The 21,684-nt window shown below is 32.3% G+C and overlaps 1 protein-coding gene across 2 annotated transcripts; it reads right to left on the bottom strand.

Annotated features, from left to right (window-relative positions):
* Positions 1-1,518: 1,518 nt before the first annotated feature.
* LOC126821691 (homeobox protein Hox-A7) lies at positions 1,519-21,413 on the bottom strand. 2 transcript variants are annotated; one of them, XM_050550166.2, is made up of 3 exons: positions 21,347-21,413; positions 12,741-13,196; positions 1,519-2,575 (listed from the first exon to the last, which is right to left on the bottom strand). In XM_050550166.2, exons 2-3 carry the CDS (start codon positions 13,153-13,155, stop codon positions 2,268-2,270), a joined length of 723 nt encoding a protein of 240 aa, XP_050406123.1. In that variant the 5' UTR covers positions 13,156-13,196; positions 21,347-21,413; the 3' UTR covers positions 1,519-2,267. The 2 variants fall into 2 exon arrangements, with proteins under 2 accessions (XP_050406123.1, XP_050406121.1); XM_050550164.2 differs by lacking the exon at positions 21,347-21,413 and having other exon boundaries at positions 12,741-13,530.
* Between the last annotated feature and the right edge of the window lie 271 nt (positions 21,414-21,684).

Raw genomic sequence — 21,684 nt, 5'->3', positions numbered from 1 at the left:
ATATATACGCGTTAATGGAATCTCCAGATCAATTTTCATAATATATTAGTAATTTGTTTAAGAATAGTATTTTGGTAAATTTCTAACTAAAAGTAAAATCTCAATGAAATGTAAAATTCTTATTTCAAAAGTTTTGTATTTTATCAATAGTTTTGTATTGTATTTTATCAATAGTTTTGTATAGTATTTTAACAAAATATTTGTAACAGGTTAAGGAGATACATTTTAATATATAATTTAAACACCTTGCTAATGTTATAAAACACATTGTTATATCACAGAAAAAAGGTCAGATTTATGAAAATATATTTTATTATCATTCTGAGGTATAATGACTTATTGTATTGGATATTAATGATAGGAAATCATAATATAACAATAACCAATTCTCATTTTTTCAGATATGTGATAAAATACATTATGCCAATCAAGTTTCATCAATTATATGTTAGGCTAAAAAAATCTTTTTCTTTAATTCTTCCTGGTTGTGATAAATAAAATACCACCCGATTCTCATGTTTTAAATCAATTTTAGAAATAAAACCTTTTCAGAAGAGCAACCAAGTTTTTTGACTGATGTTTTCCCGGGGAAACAGGACGTCAACTTTTCCCTAGGTGTACCTGAAGAATAAAAATTCCAATTGGTCTGGCCTTTTTTTGTTTCAAAAATGATAAGTATGGATATTGGGACTCTTAAAAAATGAAATCAAGAATGAGGAAATATCCCTCCCTATTCTCCAGATGATAACATCACGATAATAAAAATAATACAAGCTAAAATTATACGTTTCATGTTCTTTGGCTTCTTACAATTGGCAAAGTATGATTTCATAAATTACTTTCATAATATATTTCTTTCCAGGCAAAAACAAAACTGGTAAAGTCATGGATATGAAATAAAGAAAAAATAATATGGAATTTCAGTCAATATAAACTTAATGCCATGTTCTATATAGAAAATCGTATATCTTGTCATGGGTTGTCTTTGAAAGCTTAGACCATTTTTAATTAAGAAGCGTAATATGTATGAACATCAGTGATTGTTGTTGTCATGGTAAATTAGACTAAGCAATAACTATATACGTATTTGTAATACAAATCTTTGGCGACACTTGGCGTGAGAAAAAAATATCTACTTCACATAACAACACTGAATGAAATCTGTAGTTTTACTATTAACAATACTATTATATAAATTGCCATTGATAAAATTCTCGTTATATATAAAACAAATTGCTAAATTTCTCGTCAAAATTTAAATCTCGTTGAACTTTATACAAATTCTCGTAATCGTAATATCTATTTATTTATTTTTTTTACATTTTTATTATTTATAGTAGACCCATTTGTCTATGCAGGACATTTTTTTTCTCAGAAAAAGCAACAATTCTGCAATGTCTCTGCAGATATTAAGTAAAATACGTGACAAGGAGTAGCTTCGCCTGCCTAACCTCGGATATTTTCTCCGGGTCCTCCGCCCCACCCCACCCACTGCTGAAGACCCCTACGCGCAATGAAATTATACCCACATGCTTCTGTCGTAGTGACCGAGCTTGTATTGAGTGGATACTAAACCCCATTTCTCTCTATATATATATTACACTTATTGAGATCAACAATAACGTTTTTTCAAGACAGGTGACAGCGGTCATATCATATTGACTATTTTCCGTTATATAGACAAATGGGTCTAATATATCTACATATAGAAACCGGCATATCATAGGTTTACTAATATTTACCCTTTGACCTTTTAACCTTTAGTAGGTCAGTAGCTGATACTCATTCTTCTCGTTAAAATTTGATTGTCAATACGGGAAATTAGAAAGAAAAAATCGCACAACAGACAATATACACAAAGACCACTATACAATTTAGCACAAAACACATACGATGTCCCTGATTGTCGTTTTCACATTTTGTCGACAACACAAAACGATTTCTACACACATGATGCCACGGGATAATTGTCCGGTACGGACTACCGATTCCGCCCGTCCGTCCGTTTGTGCGTCTCCATTATCAGAACAATTTCCGTTCCGAGTAATAGATCCGCGAATATATATATAATTTTTTGTCCATTTGTTAATTTGACAGTTAATCGTATTCTTGTAACCACTAAATTTATTTATTTATAGTTTGCAGTAGTCACCATTAAGGTATCCTTGACCGTTGTCATGGCAACAGAAGGAGGTAGAGAATTATTCATCACTAAGGACGTCCATTTTGTCACCTTTACTTCCGGGTGTGTGATATTTACCACGGTTTCAACTTAAGGAATCTTTGGTCGTAAGTTCTTTTATGTCTTTCTCTTTGTCTACCGCGTCCTCTTTTTTGTCTACAATTCTCGTTTGGGCGTTTAATTCTTTAATAGCTTGCAATTCTTTCTTCTCTTTCATTCTTCGATTTTGAAACCATATTTTGATCTGACGCTCTGTTAGACATAACATATGTGAAAGTTCAATGCGCCTGCGCCGTGTGAGATATCTATTAAATTTAAATTCTTTCTCGAGTTCTAAAGTTTGAAAGCGTGTATACGTTTGTCGACCCCTTCTTCGTTGATTGGAATTTGGACCTGAAAAGAGAAAATAATTTAAAAAATTACTTCTATGTTTAATAATATCACCATCCCCCATAAAAGTGTAATTTAACTCCCCGAAGTCTCGCCAATGGACTAATATTTGTGGTTTAAATTACGACCAAAGGCCTACTGGTTATCTAAATGTTCGAAAATTGTGCATAGTCAGCTTCGTTAATTCATTTATAAAAATAAAACAAACAAAAATCGAAAAAAAAAAACCCAAAAAACAGAATGTAAAAGTGGTCCATATTTGAAAATGTATATTATATATTCAACTGCTCATTACACAGAAACAATATAGCTATTGCAAAATATAAATCATTTCTCAAATTCCACAAAGTCTGCTTACATCTCATTGGTAAAAGAACACTACTACATATCTTCGTTTTGTAATAAATTTTAGTATCGTACATATTTTTCATTGCAAATGTTTTATCTGGATTGTTTATGACAACTGTCATTGGAGAGATATGGTGCATCAAAATGTATTTATTTTCTACAAAAATCTACAATCACCAATGCTCCACACTTTTAAAATAATATACCATTATCTTACTATTTTGCTGATAAATCCGCTTATTGATTATTCTTTAGGATAAACTTATATACAATGCTATGGGCCACTCAATCAGGATCCTAATGTCTGTATAATTTTAGGTTAAATTTTAGAAAGGGAAACAAGTTGCGATCATTGCCTTATCGTCGCCATCTTGGAATTGTGCAAAAAACACACCTAGGTTCATTTCGAACGTACTTGTATATGGGGATCTTTGGATATCTTTTCTAACACTGTCGCTCCAAAAGCAACAAGATGAGTACCGCTCGGTCAAAAATTGAATTTAGTACGGTTAGAACATATAATATTAAATTCAATGTGAAGTATTCATTAAGTGGTCCCTTTAAAACAAACAGTTATGGCTGTCAGTGGTGTACTCGGATTATTTGCTGTAAGCTATTTAATATAAGTTAATTGGCAAGAGTTTTAGATTATAATCCAACGCTTGTTAAAATTCTCCCCTTCACAGCCAATAAATAACTATATCTTTTCTTCCCCATCTGTGTCTCAGTGACAATGCACGTGTTCGTGAAACAAACTATTTTTTTGCTTCTATCTTGTCAGATTGGATTCGGGTGACAATAATTTACGCCATGTCAGAAATGTTTCCTGTGTCAAAACTTTCAAAGTGGTTTCCTATTTCCACATGTTTTCGTGAAAACAATTTATTGGCTTTTGGCCCAAAAAATCCAAATAATTCTGTTATTGAACAATTTTGATTCCCATACAGATTTCTAACACATTAGCATGTAATCCTTTTTTAAAATAACAATCATATTTTGATCCTTGAATACTGTATCTATTAAAAGCTAAAACATTTTCTACATATTTGGTAAATGGACGGTTAAAGCTTCCTAGATATCGGTTACTATAGTGAGCAAGGGTCGAATACTCAGAGCTATAGAACCAAAGAAAGGGTTAATTGAAGTCTCTGTTCTGTTTGAATGTTGTTAATAAAAACCAAAATTTGCAATTAAGATTCCCTATAAGTCATTATTATATTTATTCAAAACTCCAACTCTGTTCCTGAAGCTTTATGTGTGAGTTCCAAACAAAGTAATTAAACGCCGTTGGAGCTCTGTAATTAAGTCAATACAATTTTATTAAAATTTCAGAAACCAGGAACCAGATTATTGTAACTTTAAATAAAAGCTAATATTTGATTTTTAAGTACAATTAATTCAATAAGGGGTTGTAATATTTGCACATCCGTGTGCAGTAAATGCTAATAACTCTTTGTTCACACACAGAAATGAGTTAGGTGGCCATTAGATCTCGTATGGTTGCCATTTTGTAACATGTAAACTAGCTGAAGTGTATCTCACCATTTATCAAAGATACGAATCAAAAACATTTTATTGTGCCACTAATATTTTTCAAAAGTCTAACTGATGGGGGTGCGGTTTGGCATCACTGCTGTAGAGGAACGTATCACGAACACACGTGCAATGCTGGAAAAATAAACTTGTCTAAAATCTTAACTGCGATCCGTATCAATCGTGACAGCTGAGTATTCTTAGTAGATTTCTTGTCCAAGTTTAATCATAAATCGCAAAAAAGCTATTAAGGCATGAACTATAATGGACTACATTGGGCAGACTACAGAGAAAGGGATCGTTATTTAGTTTGTATAATTAGTCTCACCAATAATGCCAGCTATTTATTTCTGTTTATAATGAGCATCATTTGCCTACTGGAAAAAAAACTGGATTTGTATTGTAGAAGAATAGCGACTAAAACATATTTTGTGTAAAAATGATATATTTGCCATTATGACTTGTACATGTCAAATCTAATTATATGATAAATTTCGTGCGTCTTAATTTGAGTTCATTAAAGTCTGTGTATACTCCCCTGTTATTTATTCTGTGTTAAAGGAAATTTACAGCAGTTTTTGTATTTCAAAGTTATGTTAAATACTACTCAGACTGAATAATAACCTCTTAATGCATACCAGTATCAATCATTTAAATAATTATATATAATATTCAACATATAGGTAGTTATATATTTCCGAGACATTTATGTAGTCCAATGTATGAAATACATGTACACCAAACATTGCTAGCTATGTCAAATTCAGGCTGTTTAACTATAACTAGAAACAATAAGTGTGAGTCCAACGCTTGGTCTATATAGTTTTTTGGTTTGTTCATTTTTTTGTCTATATAGACTTTAAGCCAATAAGTTTAATCCTAACGCTTAGTCTATATAGATTGTATAAACAATGGCATAATTCTAACTAATTTTAATATACTTATAAACAATAAACACCTAACAAGACACACGGCTTCGCCCGGAGCCCAAATACCCTCCGATGCTACCTTATTTCGAGTTTCATGAAACCGGAAGTAGTTTTCGCGTCATAATCAGAAACCGGAAGTGGTAGTCCATCGCCACCAGGCCTATGTTACTGCCCGGTCGGTCTAAGCTACCTGTATGCACCAATTTTCAGTCCCGGAACAACCCTAGTGTAGCCGCCAAACCTGAACAGACAGAGAGACAAACACACGACAGTCACAAATATTAGTATAGATAAATGAGTCATAACAAGCAACATAGACGTCATATAGCCCTTGTTTATGTAGAGTTCAATCTAAGATTAGACGATATAAATTCTTGCTAATTAATTTGTTTATGCGCGTTTCTACCCACTAACGCTCAAATTACACAATTACACCATGTTTTCATTAGTTACATATGCTGAACCTGGTATAAGATGGCGTACTGTCTGCTTATACCAAGAAAACCGGGATAATTGGGGTGGAGAGGGGAATTTACGAAATATTATATAATAAAAAGTCATAGTGAGTATTTAATCTTTGCAGCGATTATTTTTTCAGAAGCGGCACTCAAATGGATCAAAATTATCGCCCGAAGAATATTTTCTTCTTTCTTCAGGGGTCTATTTTAGCATGACAAGGTGTGTATTTTAAAACCCATAGAAACACTATGGATAGAGGATCTCATCAGAAAGGCGTGTCAGGACTATACATATGATACACTTTTATTTCAATAATTCCCTTCTATAAAACTCACAAGGTTAGAGAGGCGAACCTACTCTCCCTTTTCGAATGCTGTCAAATAAAAAATACTACATTTATATATAAATCTAATATATTAGTAACAAAAGAAATAACGTACACTAGAAGAACATCGCATTTAAATTTGTGCCTTCCTTATGTTTTTTGTAGCGGGGGGGGGGCGAATGGCTAACGCGTACGGGTTGCATCATATAATCTGTCATTGAGTCAATTAGCGTGGTTTCGATTTTCCGCTTTTACGTGACAAGGAGTAGGGTCGCCTGTCCAACCTCGTGGGGTTTCTCCGGGTTTTCCGATTTGCTTCCACTGCTAAAGACACCATACACGCAGTCACGCATACGAATTAATGAAGTAAAATTTAACCATATGTTAGTCCCGAAATGATCTAGCTTGTGCCGAGTGGACGTTAAACCCCTTTTTTCTCACCCTCTTTATGTTTCTGTAATATTAGTATCATACACAAAGTGTATAAATCATGTTAGTTATTCAAGTTCCCACCCAGACCCCACTGCTATCCCTGTATAGCGTGCAAACCCAGATTGAACCCATAACGTAAGTTGACACCAGACCTTATGATCTATAACGCGTATTAGAACACTCCCACCCTCATGTCTTCTAGAAGGTTGCCAAAAAGTAAAATGCTGAACCCCATTTCATTTGATTTCATTAGTCATTTCGTAGTATCAAAAACAAGGATTGTTTCCTTACGTTCGTAACTAAACCTAAATGTAATACTACTTTCGATTTAATTTCCACTTTCAATTTGCAACGCTATTCATATTCTTCAAACAGGAACGTGATTATCACTTATAATTTTATTGAAAATAATGAAAACCTTGTTCTATTTGGCCTCCACTTTATATCTGGCGGAGTAATACACTATATCATAATATGTATCAAGAAGTTTTGTCATCCTATCACTAAGGCATCTAGATGAGGAATCATTTCTGGTTTGTCGATCGCGGTAATAAAATCTAAAAGTAAGCTTTCTAATATTAAATAGGGGATTAGGTTACAGTTTTATATAGCGGCTATGGGAAGTTAATGTCTGGGATATACAGCTAATATCATATACAACTGTTTCGGTAATAACATGATAATAAGAAAGTCAAAGGAACTATAGACACTTTCTGGTTCATCTACATATGACATTCATAAAATGTAATGAAATGAATTTTCGGATCCTTCTAACCATGAGTAGTCTATATTTTATTTGGTATCCGAATATTACTAACAAGCCTCTGGGATATCCTTCTCCATAGAAACAACCACAGAATATTGGACATTTTTTTTATCAACAATAGTTTCATTCCAACGAGGTTTTCAAATAGTAATATTCATGTACTATAGCTGTATTTACGGGTAAACCACCTATAGACAAACGAAGTTAGAATTCTCATAATTTAACGCTATGATGAGTAAACAACAGGAAAGGGGGCTTGACGCAGATTGCGGAATTCCAAGCTCATTTTGTACCTTATCGCTTGAGGTCCGAGGCAGGTTTATGTTGTTCAGATACAGTAAAGAGATCTTTACTTTTGCTTTATTTCAGTACAGCTTGTTATTATTAAATTTTATGTTCAATCTATAAATAAAGTATAGTACAATCGCTCCAAAACAATATTCAAAATACACAATTTACGAAATGAGCTTACTTAAGAACAAGAACTGTGTCCTACTGATCACAAGGAGAGGCAAGTGCCGTTTCTGTTGTCATTTTCACGTGTCCATAATTTTGTCATTTTTTTTTTAAAATGAAATTAACTAAATTTCGGATATGATGTGTAGGTAGAATCACTTTGGCGATATTAACGAAAAACGATCTTGTCGATTGTTGTAGGACCGCAAGAACCCGTTATATAACTGAATTGGATAGCAATCTTGAATGTGTGTTATGAAAAAAGGAAAGCATACGCCGTTTTCTGTTCAGTAAACAATTGCAAACTTATGTTGATTGAATATGTTTTCAATACACAGTAGCTTAAATATCAACAACATTAAAAATCAAAAATAATTGAAAGTGTAGACTAATTTTAATTAATCATAGACATACAACATCCCTGAACAATGGTATGGTAGCGAGCATAAAACTTTTTAAATACAGATTTCAATTTATTGACCAGATTAAATTAATGTAACCACAACTATTGGGCTAGACCTGGGATCATAAATACAGAACTTATTTATTTGTTATAATAGAAATCCGTATAAAATAGGTTAACGCCTGCACGTTGGATCAGAGTGTCTGTCATTGAGTCAAATGGCGTGGTTTCGATTCCCCGCTTGTTCGAGTAGGGTTGCCTGTCCAACCTCGTGGGTTTTTTCAAGGTCCTCTGGTTCTCCCCCCCCCCCCACTTGCGATAAAGATCCCTACGCGCAAGCGAATTATTGAAATTAAACTGAACTATATGTTAATCCTGAAAAGACCTAGTTTGTGTCGAGTGGACGTTATCCCCCCCCCCTCTCTCTCTCTCTCTCTCTCTCTCTGATATTTCCGTTGTCCTGTCATTGGTTAGGCCTATTAGAATATTGCCGACTGTGCAGATCTGAAGGCGAATAAACTAATTGCTATTTTAAGAATCTCCTCGTAAATTTAAGAGTTCTTTTCCACTAATTTAATCTTTAAAAACTAGTTTAATAATAGGAGACTTTACGTTCAGACTTTTTAGTAATTACAGCTTCAAAGAATACTGAATACATCTTATGTTATCTTAAGGTCTTATTAACGGAATGTAAACCACTGCCAAATCTAATTAGTTGATTATTTAAATTTACTAAATTACATAAAAAAAACTGTACCGACCCTACTACATGCGAGTTGATGAGCTTACACTGCATGTGATTCCATATCGTTGTATTGCCATGGTAACCACGATATTTCTCAAGAAAATTACAGGTAGTTAAAGACAGACATCTTCATATCTGATCAATATTTAGAACTAGTAATTTTAGAGATGATTAAAGCCGCTTGCTAACAAAAAAATTATTAAAAAACCAAAAAAAAAACCACCACAGTGATTAACAGCAATTAAACATTGTAATAAGCCAAAACTCATGAAGGGTGGTTCAAAGAACTTCACGGTTTTGTCATGTAAATTGTTTGGGTTCGTGGGGAGCTTATATTAAATCATATCTTTCCCTAACACTGTGACTTATTAAAAATTATAATGATTTACCTCCCCTTTTCTCCATAACAATACTAATGGGTTGAAATAACAACACAGAGTTATTAAGACGTTCATAAAACCAGTTCACGCTTAATTAACTTTTATAACATCGTTTTACAAAGCACCCATCGAAAAAATATGCTTTATGGCTTAATAAGCGTATCATTACCATGCAGTGTGGGTGAGAGTCATTTGCCAGTGTTCCTGGAATTGTATTCTGTGCCACGAACAATGCCATGACATCATGTTAATGACACGGACTGGCATTGAGGTCAAATCCGGGGTGTTCTTCTGTTTTTGCGGGCGACACGTGCAATAAATGAAGTTACTACGAGTTGTCGGTGTCAATTGAGGGACTGGAACCCACTTCAGATATTTTCTAAAGGTACTTCATAAAAAATTGTTTGAAAGCGTTCGCATCGCTGTATAAAGACTGAAAATGTCAATTCGAGTCTGTAATTTTGTCAAACTATCAAAATATTTACATAAATAAACCACTGTATATAATTATATGCCTTAATATAAGAACATTTAGTTGATTAAATTTGTATATTTTCATGAATGTTTCAAGTCCCATTCCTTAAATAGTGTACTGGAAACGATAGGAGGTGTGTGTGTGTGTGGGGGGGGGGGGGGGTACCCAACAAAACTTTGGCTGTTCATTTAGTATAGTATTATACCTCTCTATACATACATGTATATTTAAAACCTAACGATTTTTTTATTTTCCTTTTGTCGATGACTCCGGTTACTTTGCCATCTTCAACTGTATAATGTACTTATTAATATACACGTATTATATTTTTGCTTTGCTTAAATTAACCTGTCTAAGACCATAAACAATATGGATATATTATATTCATAATAATGAAATAATGACATAAGTGTTTTTTATATGAAAGACAAAAGAAGCATGCATCTTCCATTCTTGTAGAGATAACGAAATTCGGGGTTGTAATTACATATTATATTCCAAGTAAAAACTCAATTTTTGCCTGACATTTGATAGCATAATGGTTAAATTATTTACAACATAATGGTAGCTTTCTGCTTGGTCAATTTCCTATTCGTCCAAACAGATATTTAGGGTATAAATCGACCTGATGAACGGGGAAAGGGGAATAAATCGTGTATCAAGACGCACATTAAGACATGGTGTCATTGGATCGTGGTAATTCGTCGTGAAGTAGTCCATTCGCTGTGTGATAATGTTTAACGTCTTTAAGTGTTGAGTTAGTCATTTGTAAGACATCCGCGGTCGCCATTTATTATTGTCATATATAGACGATCCTGTTTTAAGTCGGTAGTTCGGCAGTCAGAGTTAATAAATCAAGCTAAGCTTCCATTAAATAAGGAATTATAGCACTATGGTTAAGACAAAACCGAAAAGAAATCCACATAGAATGTCTTTCTACCGGATGGCGTGTTAATCTGTAGTTTGAAATGATAGCTAGGATTTAACACAGCAAATACTCGTAAATAATTAAACATATTCCAATTTTTTTCATCCTAGATCGTGAAAAGGCACCAACAGTGAAATGCTAGATGATTTTTGATAAGCTGTTATCATAGACATTAGCCCCTATATCATTTTTCCTATGATTAGTTTATAATTAATTTATGGCAGATCATCGCATTCACAAAGTTACAGCCCTTTTACCTTTTTCAAATAAACTGATGTTAATCTAGCATAATTAATATTTCTATTCAATATTATGACACAGATGCTGTGTTTTAAACAACAAAAATCAATACGGTTAAACTTAAATGCATCTTTTTTTCCAAAGATAGAAATCAAGATCAGTTTACATGTTAAATTTGTAATAATAAAAATTTGTTAAGAATGAAAATCATCAGATTCAGACTAATGTAAATATTATTTTACTAAAAATTTAGATAAACATCTTTTTTATGTCCTGTATAATTATTTATAGCCTTAATTTATAATATATTTAGAGTGAAATCAGACCATAACTTATTAATAACTTCCTCTTTTTTCTAAATAATGCATTAATGGATTACTAAATTAATGATATTGATATTGTAAATACACAATAAATCGAGATCAGGTTAGCTTTTTTTTCTTGAATAACGAATTATGCTGTTTAAAAATTATCTTTGTTTTAACTGGTCGAATATTTAACTCTTTGAAGTTTTTGTGTATTACTAGATTAATTATAATGGTATGGTCAATACAGATTGAGACACAGGTTCCCTTTATTTTCTTGAATAACGAATCCTGCTGTTCAAAAATTATCTTTATTTTAACTGCTCGAATATTTTAACTCTTGTAAGTTGTTCAGTATTACTAGATTAATTATAATGGTATGGTCAATACAGATCGAGACACAGGTTCCTTTTATTTTCTTTAATAACGAATCATGCTGTTTAAAAATTATCTTTGTTTTAACTGTTCTAATATCTTACTCTTCCAAGTGGTTGCTAACATATTTCTGCATTTTAACATGTAATGAATAACATGCTTAACAATTAATTTTATTGTGTAGCAACGATAAACCGTTTCTCTTTTGAAATAAAATTACCTCTCTCAGACATAAACCTAGAAATTCCTTTCCCCTGAGATGGTGAATCTGACAATGTAGATAGGAACATAAAGTTCAAGCTTGATATAATTATGATATCTTATCATGTACCACCTATGTGTGTATCTTGTATACATCTAGTAAATTACATATATTTTATTACAATAATACTTTACGCTGTGTATACAAAATAAGAGCATGTAATGCTATTACTGTAATAAAACACAAATAAAGAAGACATAATAACATAATGCTCATATTCACAAATATATACTCGTTTAGTATGAGCGAATATTAAGCAATAAACGAAGCTGTTACGACATCTTTAACAAAACAACACAGCGCGGCCATTCAATAATGTTCAATAACATTTACACAGTAAAGAAATATATGACTAGCTGAATTAGCATACAGATGGCTTTGAATGTCCCCATTGGAAATCAACACATAAAATCTCTACTAAAATGTCAATAAAATTTTCAAAACGACTTCTCCGTTTCAAAAGGCAACTTGGCCTCAGCTTGCAGACACGTGAAAAGCGATGTAAAGCCTAGTCGAAGATATGGGTCCCCAAATCCAGCTTAAGAGGCTAAGTTTTATGTGAATAATGAATTTTTATGAACCTCGTAGGACCATGTGTGTCTAGAAGAGAGATATTTAGTTAATGGTAATGTGAGCGAATAATTTGTGTGTGCTTCTCTACTATTAGTCGAAGGTGTAGACATAAAACATGTAAAGCAGTAAAATTGCTATCGGCGGGTCACTGCACAGCCTTTTAATTGCTCTGGTTTATTTTATGCGCACTTTATGGACGATATCTATCGGTTTAAAGTAGTAAAACGTACTAACCTACAATTGACATCCACGGATAAAAGGAGGGAGTCTCCGATTCACCACCAGTGCCGCTGACATCCTTGGCGAGGGGACTGATGTTGTCAGAGCGAACCATATGAGTTGGGGTACAGTTAGCTTGGGTGTCCGGGCAGGTTTCCCCAAACCTCATTCCGTGCATGTTCATATTTGGATAAAAGGATCGATTCGCTTGAAGCCCCATCCTCAAGTCGTGATTTCTGTGTTGAAGTGCTGCATCCATACGGCATGGATCTGTATTATAGGAACCATGCATATAATATCTTGGAGTTCGGTAATTTCCAGTCGGGCATATATCTGGGATGTTGAGAAAATGGTCCATATATCCCGAATTTTCTGCACTGTGAAGATCCTCTCTCGGCGCTCCATGCCGGACAGGAAGATAGGAACTCATAATGTTATGACTATCTGTGGTTAGTCCAGTGTTTATCCCCTCTGAAACCATGAAGAAGAAAAATTATTTTACTTGCAGAAAGTCAATGAAATGGTTCCTAAACCCTTCAACCTTACTACACATAAACTAGAACATTTAGCCGCTAACCAATCAGAGCCAGGCTTTCTGACCCGCTGTGAACCACAGCCTCATTACTGTGGATAATCTTTTCTTCCGCTAGAGAAAGCAGTCCCGTGTTGCGGCGATGTTTTCAAGTATGTATTGAAGATTCCGTATCGGAGTTTAGTGATAAGACAAACGCAATAATCGTGTAAGAGTACAACACTGTGTGTATTCATGAACGACTCTCGAGAATAAGGTAAGTAAAAAAAGACGAACAACCCTATCCAACCTATGTCGCGTGCGATGATGTATACCCACATCAAAGGGAAATCTCAAGCACTGTTCACATTATTTTGCTATTTTTCAAAATTCCCCTGGCATGGAGAACGACCGAACTAATCTAAATGATAGTTCAAGCTATTCAGCGTAGTTAGAGACGACTCAATACTGTTTAGAATCCTTTAGAAAATTAAACAATCGAAAGTCAATGGCGCGGTAGGCTAATAATAAATCACAGCCATGTATGCGGGTGGTAGATTATTAAATATTATCTATCTATTCTAGAAACACTTTGATATATATACTTACATATATTCATAATATAATACTACATTTAATATTTACACTTTATTATAAATATCACATTAACAATCGCCATTTTAAAGAATGTGAAAATTTAAATATTAAGATATCAAAACTTTGCTAAATTCGATGCATACTTCTAACGTAAATGAAGAATTCATTTAAGTCTAAATGGACTCAAAAATGTATTTTTATTATTATAATGATCTTCATTATGATCATTATTAAACTTCATAATCCTTTCAGTTCTTTTCATTTCCCCTTTCTCTTTTTCTCTGTCCATTTTATTTAGAAATCATTAATCATCTGTGTGCTAGAGCCACCCTTGTAATCGACCCCCTTCCCGGGTATTAATAACAGTAATTTGTTTTTTGGAAATGAACATGATTTCATCAATAACGAGCATATTACTGGGGATAGCATTTCAATAAATTTGCATATTCATTAACGAATGTTTTGGCATTAGTATTGAGTAAGTGACAGAGGGTCGGGCAGTTTGGCAACACACCATGTGATTTAGGATGGTGGCCTGGCGACCCCGACCGAGACGGGCTTTCGTTCGAATTCTTTCTCTTGTTTTTATAATTCTGACTCTTGTAGCTGATCCCGGAGTTAATGTTTTCTAGGAGCTGTCGTGTGACAAATGAACACGAGAATTGGAACTGAAAGTCGTCTCAACAAAGAATAGCACCTCACACCGTTCGCGCGTGTTGTCGTCAAAATTATACGGAATATTTTCCCCAGTAGAATTCTCATCATTTTGCTTGGCTGAATGCATGCACCCTCCCAAGTTCGGCAAGACCGGTCATAGTTTATAGCGGGTTGAACTAAAGCATGAGTCGCACCCACGGCAGCCAGGTGTACAGTCTTATATTATTTAGCTTAGTACAAAGTTTCTGAACAAATATCATTTTTTCTGATACCACATGGTATTTTATCGTTCTTCAGATAAGTTAGACAATTAATTACGTTAGTTCTAACGTCTTGATATATCTGTATTGTCTACCTGATTGCTTTATGCTATTAAAATGTCTAATAAATCCAATGGTGTTTATTTTATCTCTCTTTTGGATTTATTTAATAAAAATAAGTCTTTATTATCTTAAAATTGGATTCTAAATGAATAAATTCAATAAAGACGTATTGATAAACATGAAGATAAGTCTATTAACTTATATATTAAAAGAATAACGCGTTTGTTCTTTAATCTATCCGTATATTATTGAAAATCAATGCAGGAATTGTATCTCAAGGAACAAAACTGGTCAGCTGTTTGCTTTATTAAGATCAATTTGTTTGCATTTACACGTATGTATTTCTACCAATCATACTCCACATAGAGAACTTCCCATCTCTTAGAATGGCATATACTTAAATCTCTGATGTAGGTCTAGGGAGATATCTTGTTGCCAAGCCGTGGCAATATTCCTGAAATCTGGCAAATTGAAAAGTTTGTCTTTGGAATCTCTTATGCCATTTAATTGAATCAAGAACCATTTGGGCCGCTTAAATCTTGAGATGGACAGGTCAGATTTGTAATAAGTGGTCAACTAAATTGAACTGGACATTGGTTATCCCAGCATCTGACCGCTAGTATCTTTCTCGTTCCCCAGATGGCTTCCACTCTTTCTGTATCTCGACGTTTCACTCGTAAATAAGATTAAATCCTGGTGATACAAAAACATGTGATACGGCGCTTATTTTTATTATTTCCTACATCTATCTTACTCTGCCATATTTTACGATGTGCCATACTTCAGACATATCTTAAAAAATCCTAAAAACGTTGAATTGTTTTGTCTTTATTTATTGTTTTTGCTTTATTTCAGGTCCAAATTTATTTATTATTTATTTATTTATGGGTGCCGATTACATTATCATATTCGTGTTTATCAAATGGGCGTTCCACTACTTGGTCTTTTCAAGTTTCGTGATATCAGAAATCCGTTTTAGGCAGTATATTAATTAATCTAGTTATATAGATATACATCGGAGAGAAAGCTGTCATAGTCTATATTATGCATGTGTTATTATTGCATTAGCCTTTTTTCAAATTATATTAAGGATGATAAATCATTTGTAAACACATAAAATGAGCGCAAAGAGTATTTATCAAAGGATTTTTTATTTACTCTCTATTACAAAATATAATATGTATATATTAGTGAGAAAAAAATGTATAAGATTTTGGGTGCATGATATAAGATTTATTATTCACAAGTTCATCTTAGTTGAAGCGAGGCGTGAATTTATCAAAGAACATAAAAATAATAAAAGCCGAGAACAGCCAGTGAAAGGACGGGAAAAGATATAAAGTAGGATATATGGGGAGACGGAAAGGCTATAACATAATGCCGACAAGCAGATATAATACCAGCTGAATGACGAACAACAAGATTACCGTTACTCGATCATGATCCGTCTTTTTTATACAACATCTTCTAGACAACGGATAGGACAAGGACTATGGACCGAATCTCTACTAAAATCACCCAGGCAGGAAATTAGGAGCAAGTGATTGATTAGATTTTCATCGATCGAATAATATATATAATTTATTACTTATGAGATATCAATATCCGCGAAGATAGTTATCAACAACAAATGTGATTAATATAAGGTAAGCGAAGATGCCTTTTATATTTTTGTATTTTACTCCTTCCAAGAAAGCATCGACTTAATACAAATATTAAGAAAGTATACTACCAAAAAATATAACAAATTAGAATAAAATAGATAATTTTTTTAGTATTTTTGCTTAATCAAAAGAACTTCTTTCCGTTTATTTATTCTACCATGCAATGGGTGATATGACCTTATAAAGCATTAAAAACGAAAAAAAATGGAAGGTTATTGTGAATATTCAAAGACTGCTCAAGCGAGTAACAAGTCACCGATATGGCAATAAACGGATTTTCCGGTTATTATGAATTAGACTCATAAAATATTCGTGTTCACGTTTTCACGCATATTAACATATAACCCCTGAATAAATACCAATAATGAATATTATCAGATTTTCTATTGCATTCAGATTTTAGAACATGCACGACCATGCGTTTAAGTTCTTATATTATGTTTCCATTTGTTTTGTTTTGTGTTATTTTCTAGTGGCGGTTGCTATAATTTAATCGCTATTGTATTTATTAAAGTGGTGATAACGCATGATTCAAACAGAGGCTGTTATAGCAAATAAAAATGTCAGTCCTTTCACCGGATTTCTTTTTTTGTGTTTGGTTATAATCTTGGGAGGTATAATAAATGAATATTTAAAGCTTAAATCAAGACAAACTTTTAAATTTATATCATATTTATTGTAGGTTTCAGCTAAACGTTTACTTTAAAAGAACTTTATTTATAATATGTAGTAGATCTGTATGAAACATGTTCAGTTGTTTAGAAATATTATTGAACAGATATTTTTTTTGTAGGTGAAGCTTTCTTTCTGGCAGATCAAAATGTCTCTTTTAACAAAAAGAAAGTAAAAAAAAAACGTCTAAAATAATAATAGATAATCATAGACAAATTCTAATGAATCTATTTGTTTTTAAAAAAAGGTCCCTACTTAGACAACCCTTGTTTAAGATAAAAACTCCCACAAAGATTTGGTTTAAAGAGGCTTTACTAAATCCAAAGTAATTATGGCTAGTAAATAAGTCAAAGAGTAATATTAAGACAATATAATTTATTCTTTAGTAATTATTCTAATTTCTTAAGCCTAGTTATTGGCTATATAAATAGCGGTAGGTAATTTCTAGGCATTTTTATGACTTATTTTATGGTTATTTATAGATTAGTATGTGTATAGTACCATGCTGCTGTAGCATGTTTTGTTGTATTAAATTTCATTTAGTGTACAACAAATCTCCGCATCATTAAAGTTGGATTTTTTTAGCAGAAAATTAAGCGTAAGTAGAAAACCGAAACCCCTTTATTTTTTTTAAATTAAGAGATCAAATCCATTTTTTAAAGTAAAATAATATTTTATTGATTGTTTACAAAGCATTTTAGTAATTAAAACATTAATCAATCGGTCAATTAGAAAACCTATCAATTAGGCAGATCATATATTTGCATATTCATCCGCTTTTTTCTCGCGCTTCTTTGATTCTTTTTAAGTCAAAGACGAGATAAGATTCTTTTTTCTTGAACTGTTTGAATCTAAAGACTAATAAATTGTCACTATTTGACGTTTTGTGTAATCTAAATGAATTAATAAGATAAATTTGATTGAAGATATTATCTCAAGGCAGATAATCCGCTTCATTATACGATATGCTTAACTGATGCTTTTGAAAAGGACGATTCCCATATCACAACAGTGAATATTTAAGACGCTAACGTCGCCCTTTTCTACGCTATCAATCGATAGCGCAAAGTTACAGAAGTTCGGCAATTCATAGACAACCGCCTGAACCGTCTCTCTTAACAAGCCACGTAGTTCGGCATTTCGGGCATTAGAATTTTACGAAAAGAAATATTTCTTTCATGAGTTATAAGATTAGATTTTAAATGCAGCAATACAAAAAGAATATACAAATTCATTTTAATATATTATTACCAAAAAAGAACTTTTTAAATCGCCAAGCCCTTTTTAAAGCTGAAAAAGAAATATTTAAAATAATTTCTCTTTTCATTTAAAGATTTGACACTGTAATGACCAATTTTACGATGCATTTTAATTCAAATATAACATGAAATAGTCATTAATGGTCACAAATAAAATACATTATTCCAATGTATTTATAATTAAAACTCAGCCCTGTAAAAAGACAAGGCCTACAAGGATTTAGAGCTAGCGCTAACATATATCTTAAATATTGCTTATGAAATCAATTGTTAGCAATCAAATAAAACTGCTTTATACGAGGAGATTTAAATATTTATATTAATTATGCATTTTTATTTAAAATTGTAATATTAACATACAATTAACACATCAAAATTCTGCAAGTTTATTGTTTCAATACTTGTACATGTATATTTGAATGCAAAAATAAATTTGTTATTTATTTCTTGAAAATGAATTGAGCTCCGCGGGTCTGTAGCAAAATGACTAAATAGCCTAAATTCTTTTAAAATAGTGGTCAATAATACATGTTCTTAATAATTAAACATATTATCCATACACTTTTGTTTTTACATTTAAATTTTATCATCGCTTTAATTCGCAAAATGTAAGCGAATATTGGCCAATGTTTTTAAAATGTGAGATAACTTTAACCCAAACTAAAAAGGATGCGGGTCTACAGAACCCATAACTATGTGCCGCGATACCAATTTGTCTAGAACATCTCTAAAATAATTAAATCAAGCATATATAAAATAGAGAAATAATCACATCAAAGAAAAAAATAATTATTCTAAAAATCTTAACAAAAATTCTTTTAATTTTATTATTCTTAGATCTTTGTATGCACCAATAAGATCAGTATTTTTTATGGTTGAAAATTCGTATTTTATTCAAATTGAAATTCCGAATAAATTTCCAATGAAATAGTCTTTAACTAGTTGATAATACAATCTTTATTATACTGTAAATTTTATACATTGCAAACAATCCGTTCATTGTTCTGCTTTAAATAAGTTAAATACTTCGAGAAAGAATTGGAAAAATAATTTTTAATTAGCACTACAATATCTTCGAATTATAACAAACTAACTTTCAAATTGAATTTAAAGGTTTTTTTATAGAAAATAAAGAACTATTTATTTTGCTGTTCTTCTTGGCAGAAATTGGACACTTAATTAAGACAATTTGAACATAATAGTTAATTTAACTTCGAATGTCAACAATAATATTTTCCTCAAATATTTCGGTCGCATTAATTGTATGTAATTTATATTGTCTTAGAATAAAATTGCTATGTCAAGATATAATATAGTTTTACATGTCACCAGAAATTCCCCGTTTCCGACCAACTGTAGAAGATATTGACTATAAAATACAAAGTAGCAACATTACGACATTTCCCGATGAAATATGGTACGTCAAGTTATTTATATGTGACAGAAAATAGACGTGTTAGGTCTAACGTGAACAAAAGCCGGTTTGTTTTATTTTTATGTTCTCACTAACGGATTAACTATCTAATCCCCACTTAACATATGTCAATTGATTTATGTAATGTCCGTGACAGAATTATTAAACAATATGCATTTATTAGGACAAAAGAGCGCGACATTAATAATGATAATATTCAATGAAATAACCCACAGCAAAAAATCGACGGAAAATCAATGGCAGTGGTCGTTTGAACTGCAGTAATCAAGTCGATTGAGAGCAATCGAATACTTTGTTCAAACGTCCATAGCTGTTAAAATGACAGATAGTTGCCAATTACTATATTGCGGTTATACATTACAAAATGAATAAACAATACGTTTTCTGTTATTTATTAAGCTGATATATATGATATTAATTACTTGTCATCTAGATCACTTTATCAAGATAAATTTGTAATCTTGAATATATAAATACCCCGTTATATTGCCAATTCAAAGGAGCTCTACCTAGCAGAAATTAATACGGAATAAAACAAATCGAACAATACCCTGAGTTCGAATATTTTGCATTTATTTTTTAAAATTACTCTGCTTTTAGACGAATACACTATTAACATGTAAATACCAGCTTGTAGAAGCCAAATATACAAAAGTTTACTACGTGATTTCTCCAAATGAAAAACTGGAATTAAGTTTATCCATAACATAAAATGCAATTGAAATATTCACTGTTAATGACGGATAAAACATTTTCATGTTTTGTTGAAGCCATCAAGATGCAGAATGTTTATATCGAATACGGAAGTCTGAATAAAGCTGTTGGGATAGCAAATGAAAAAGCCACTCTATCAGCAAATGAACGCGCTGCATTAGCAGAAATTATAGTGACGCCGAAAATATATATTATATGTTTAAACTTTTAATGAAAATATCTTTTCCGCTCTCTAGGGGGTCCGTGCAAAACATCTCAAGAGGCAAATTCATAAATATTCATAAGATAGCCCCAATAAAACCCAAACATCAATCCATGTAAAAACCTATATTGTTATGCTATAACGCTGTTAGATAAAGTATGCATTGATTACGCTTGTTTCAGCAAATAATAATCAAAATATTAAACACTAAAATATATATAAACATAAATAAAAGTCCATGTTATTATATTACTAAAGGGTAAACATACAATAAAAACGATCATAAAAACGACAACAGCTTGATCCTGTTAGAACATAACGGTAACGTTATAATTCCTTAAAAACTTCATAGTAAATAATATAGAGTGCATAAAAATTCACCCCGGCAAATGTCACAATAATCATAACGATAATAGTTAAATAAAATAAACTGGAATGTTTTAACATATAAATAAAAACAGTGATGATAATTTTCAGTAAAGGATATGAAAGAACGTTTATGATCAGTCAGGCGCATGCTGTGTCATATACATTTCCCTCGAATCAATTAAGCGTCAGTTTATTATGTTCATAAAATTTCCACTTACCGTACAAGCTGGCTAGTAAAACTCGCAGACTAGCTGCACAATGCTTGGGTCGTAAAAAGGAAACTTAGAGCAGCGTTATGGCTCTCTCGTATTCATGAACAGCAATAAACCAGAGCCGGGGAAATTTCGATAAACTTTAAAAGTCGTGTCACTCGCGGGAATCAAGAGATGGTTAGAGAGATGGACCCGCCTATTCTCTAGCCTCTATTAACTAGGTTTATAATAGCGGCAAGAATGACAACGGCTTCTCAGCAAATAGTATTAAAGGATGGCAGTCGTATGTCAGATAAAATAAATGGTTATTTTTCTGGTGTTTGGACGGTTGGCGCAAGGGGTCG

The sequence above is a fragment of the Patella vulgata genome, chromosome 5, assembly GCF_932274485.2.
Source record: "Patella vulgata chromosome 5, xgPatVulg1.2, whole genome shotgun sequence".
NCBI classification, from domain to species: Eukaryota; Metazoa; Mollusca; class Gastropoda; family Patellidae; genus Patella; species Patella vulgata.
The sequence above is the reverse complement of the archived record's forward strand: the minus strand, read 5'-3'. Positions and strand labels throughout refer to the sequence as shown.

Coding starts and splice junctions, on each gene's coding strand:
- LOC126821691 (XM_050550164.2), bottom strand. CDS start 13,206: ATGGTTTCAGAGGGGATAAACACTGGACTAACCACAGATAGTCATAAC. Junction 2,576..12,740: donor TCCGTGGATGTCAATTGTAG/GTTAGTACGTTT, acceptor TTCTCTTTTCAG/GTCCAAATTCCAATCAACGA.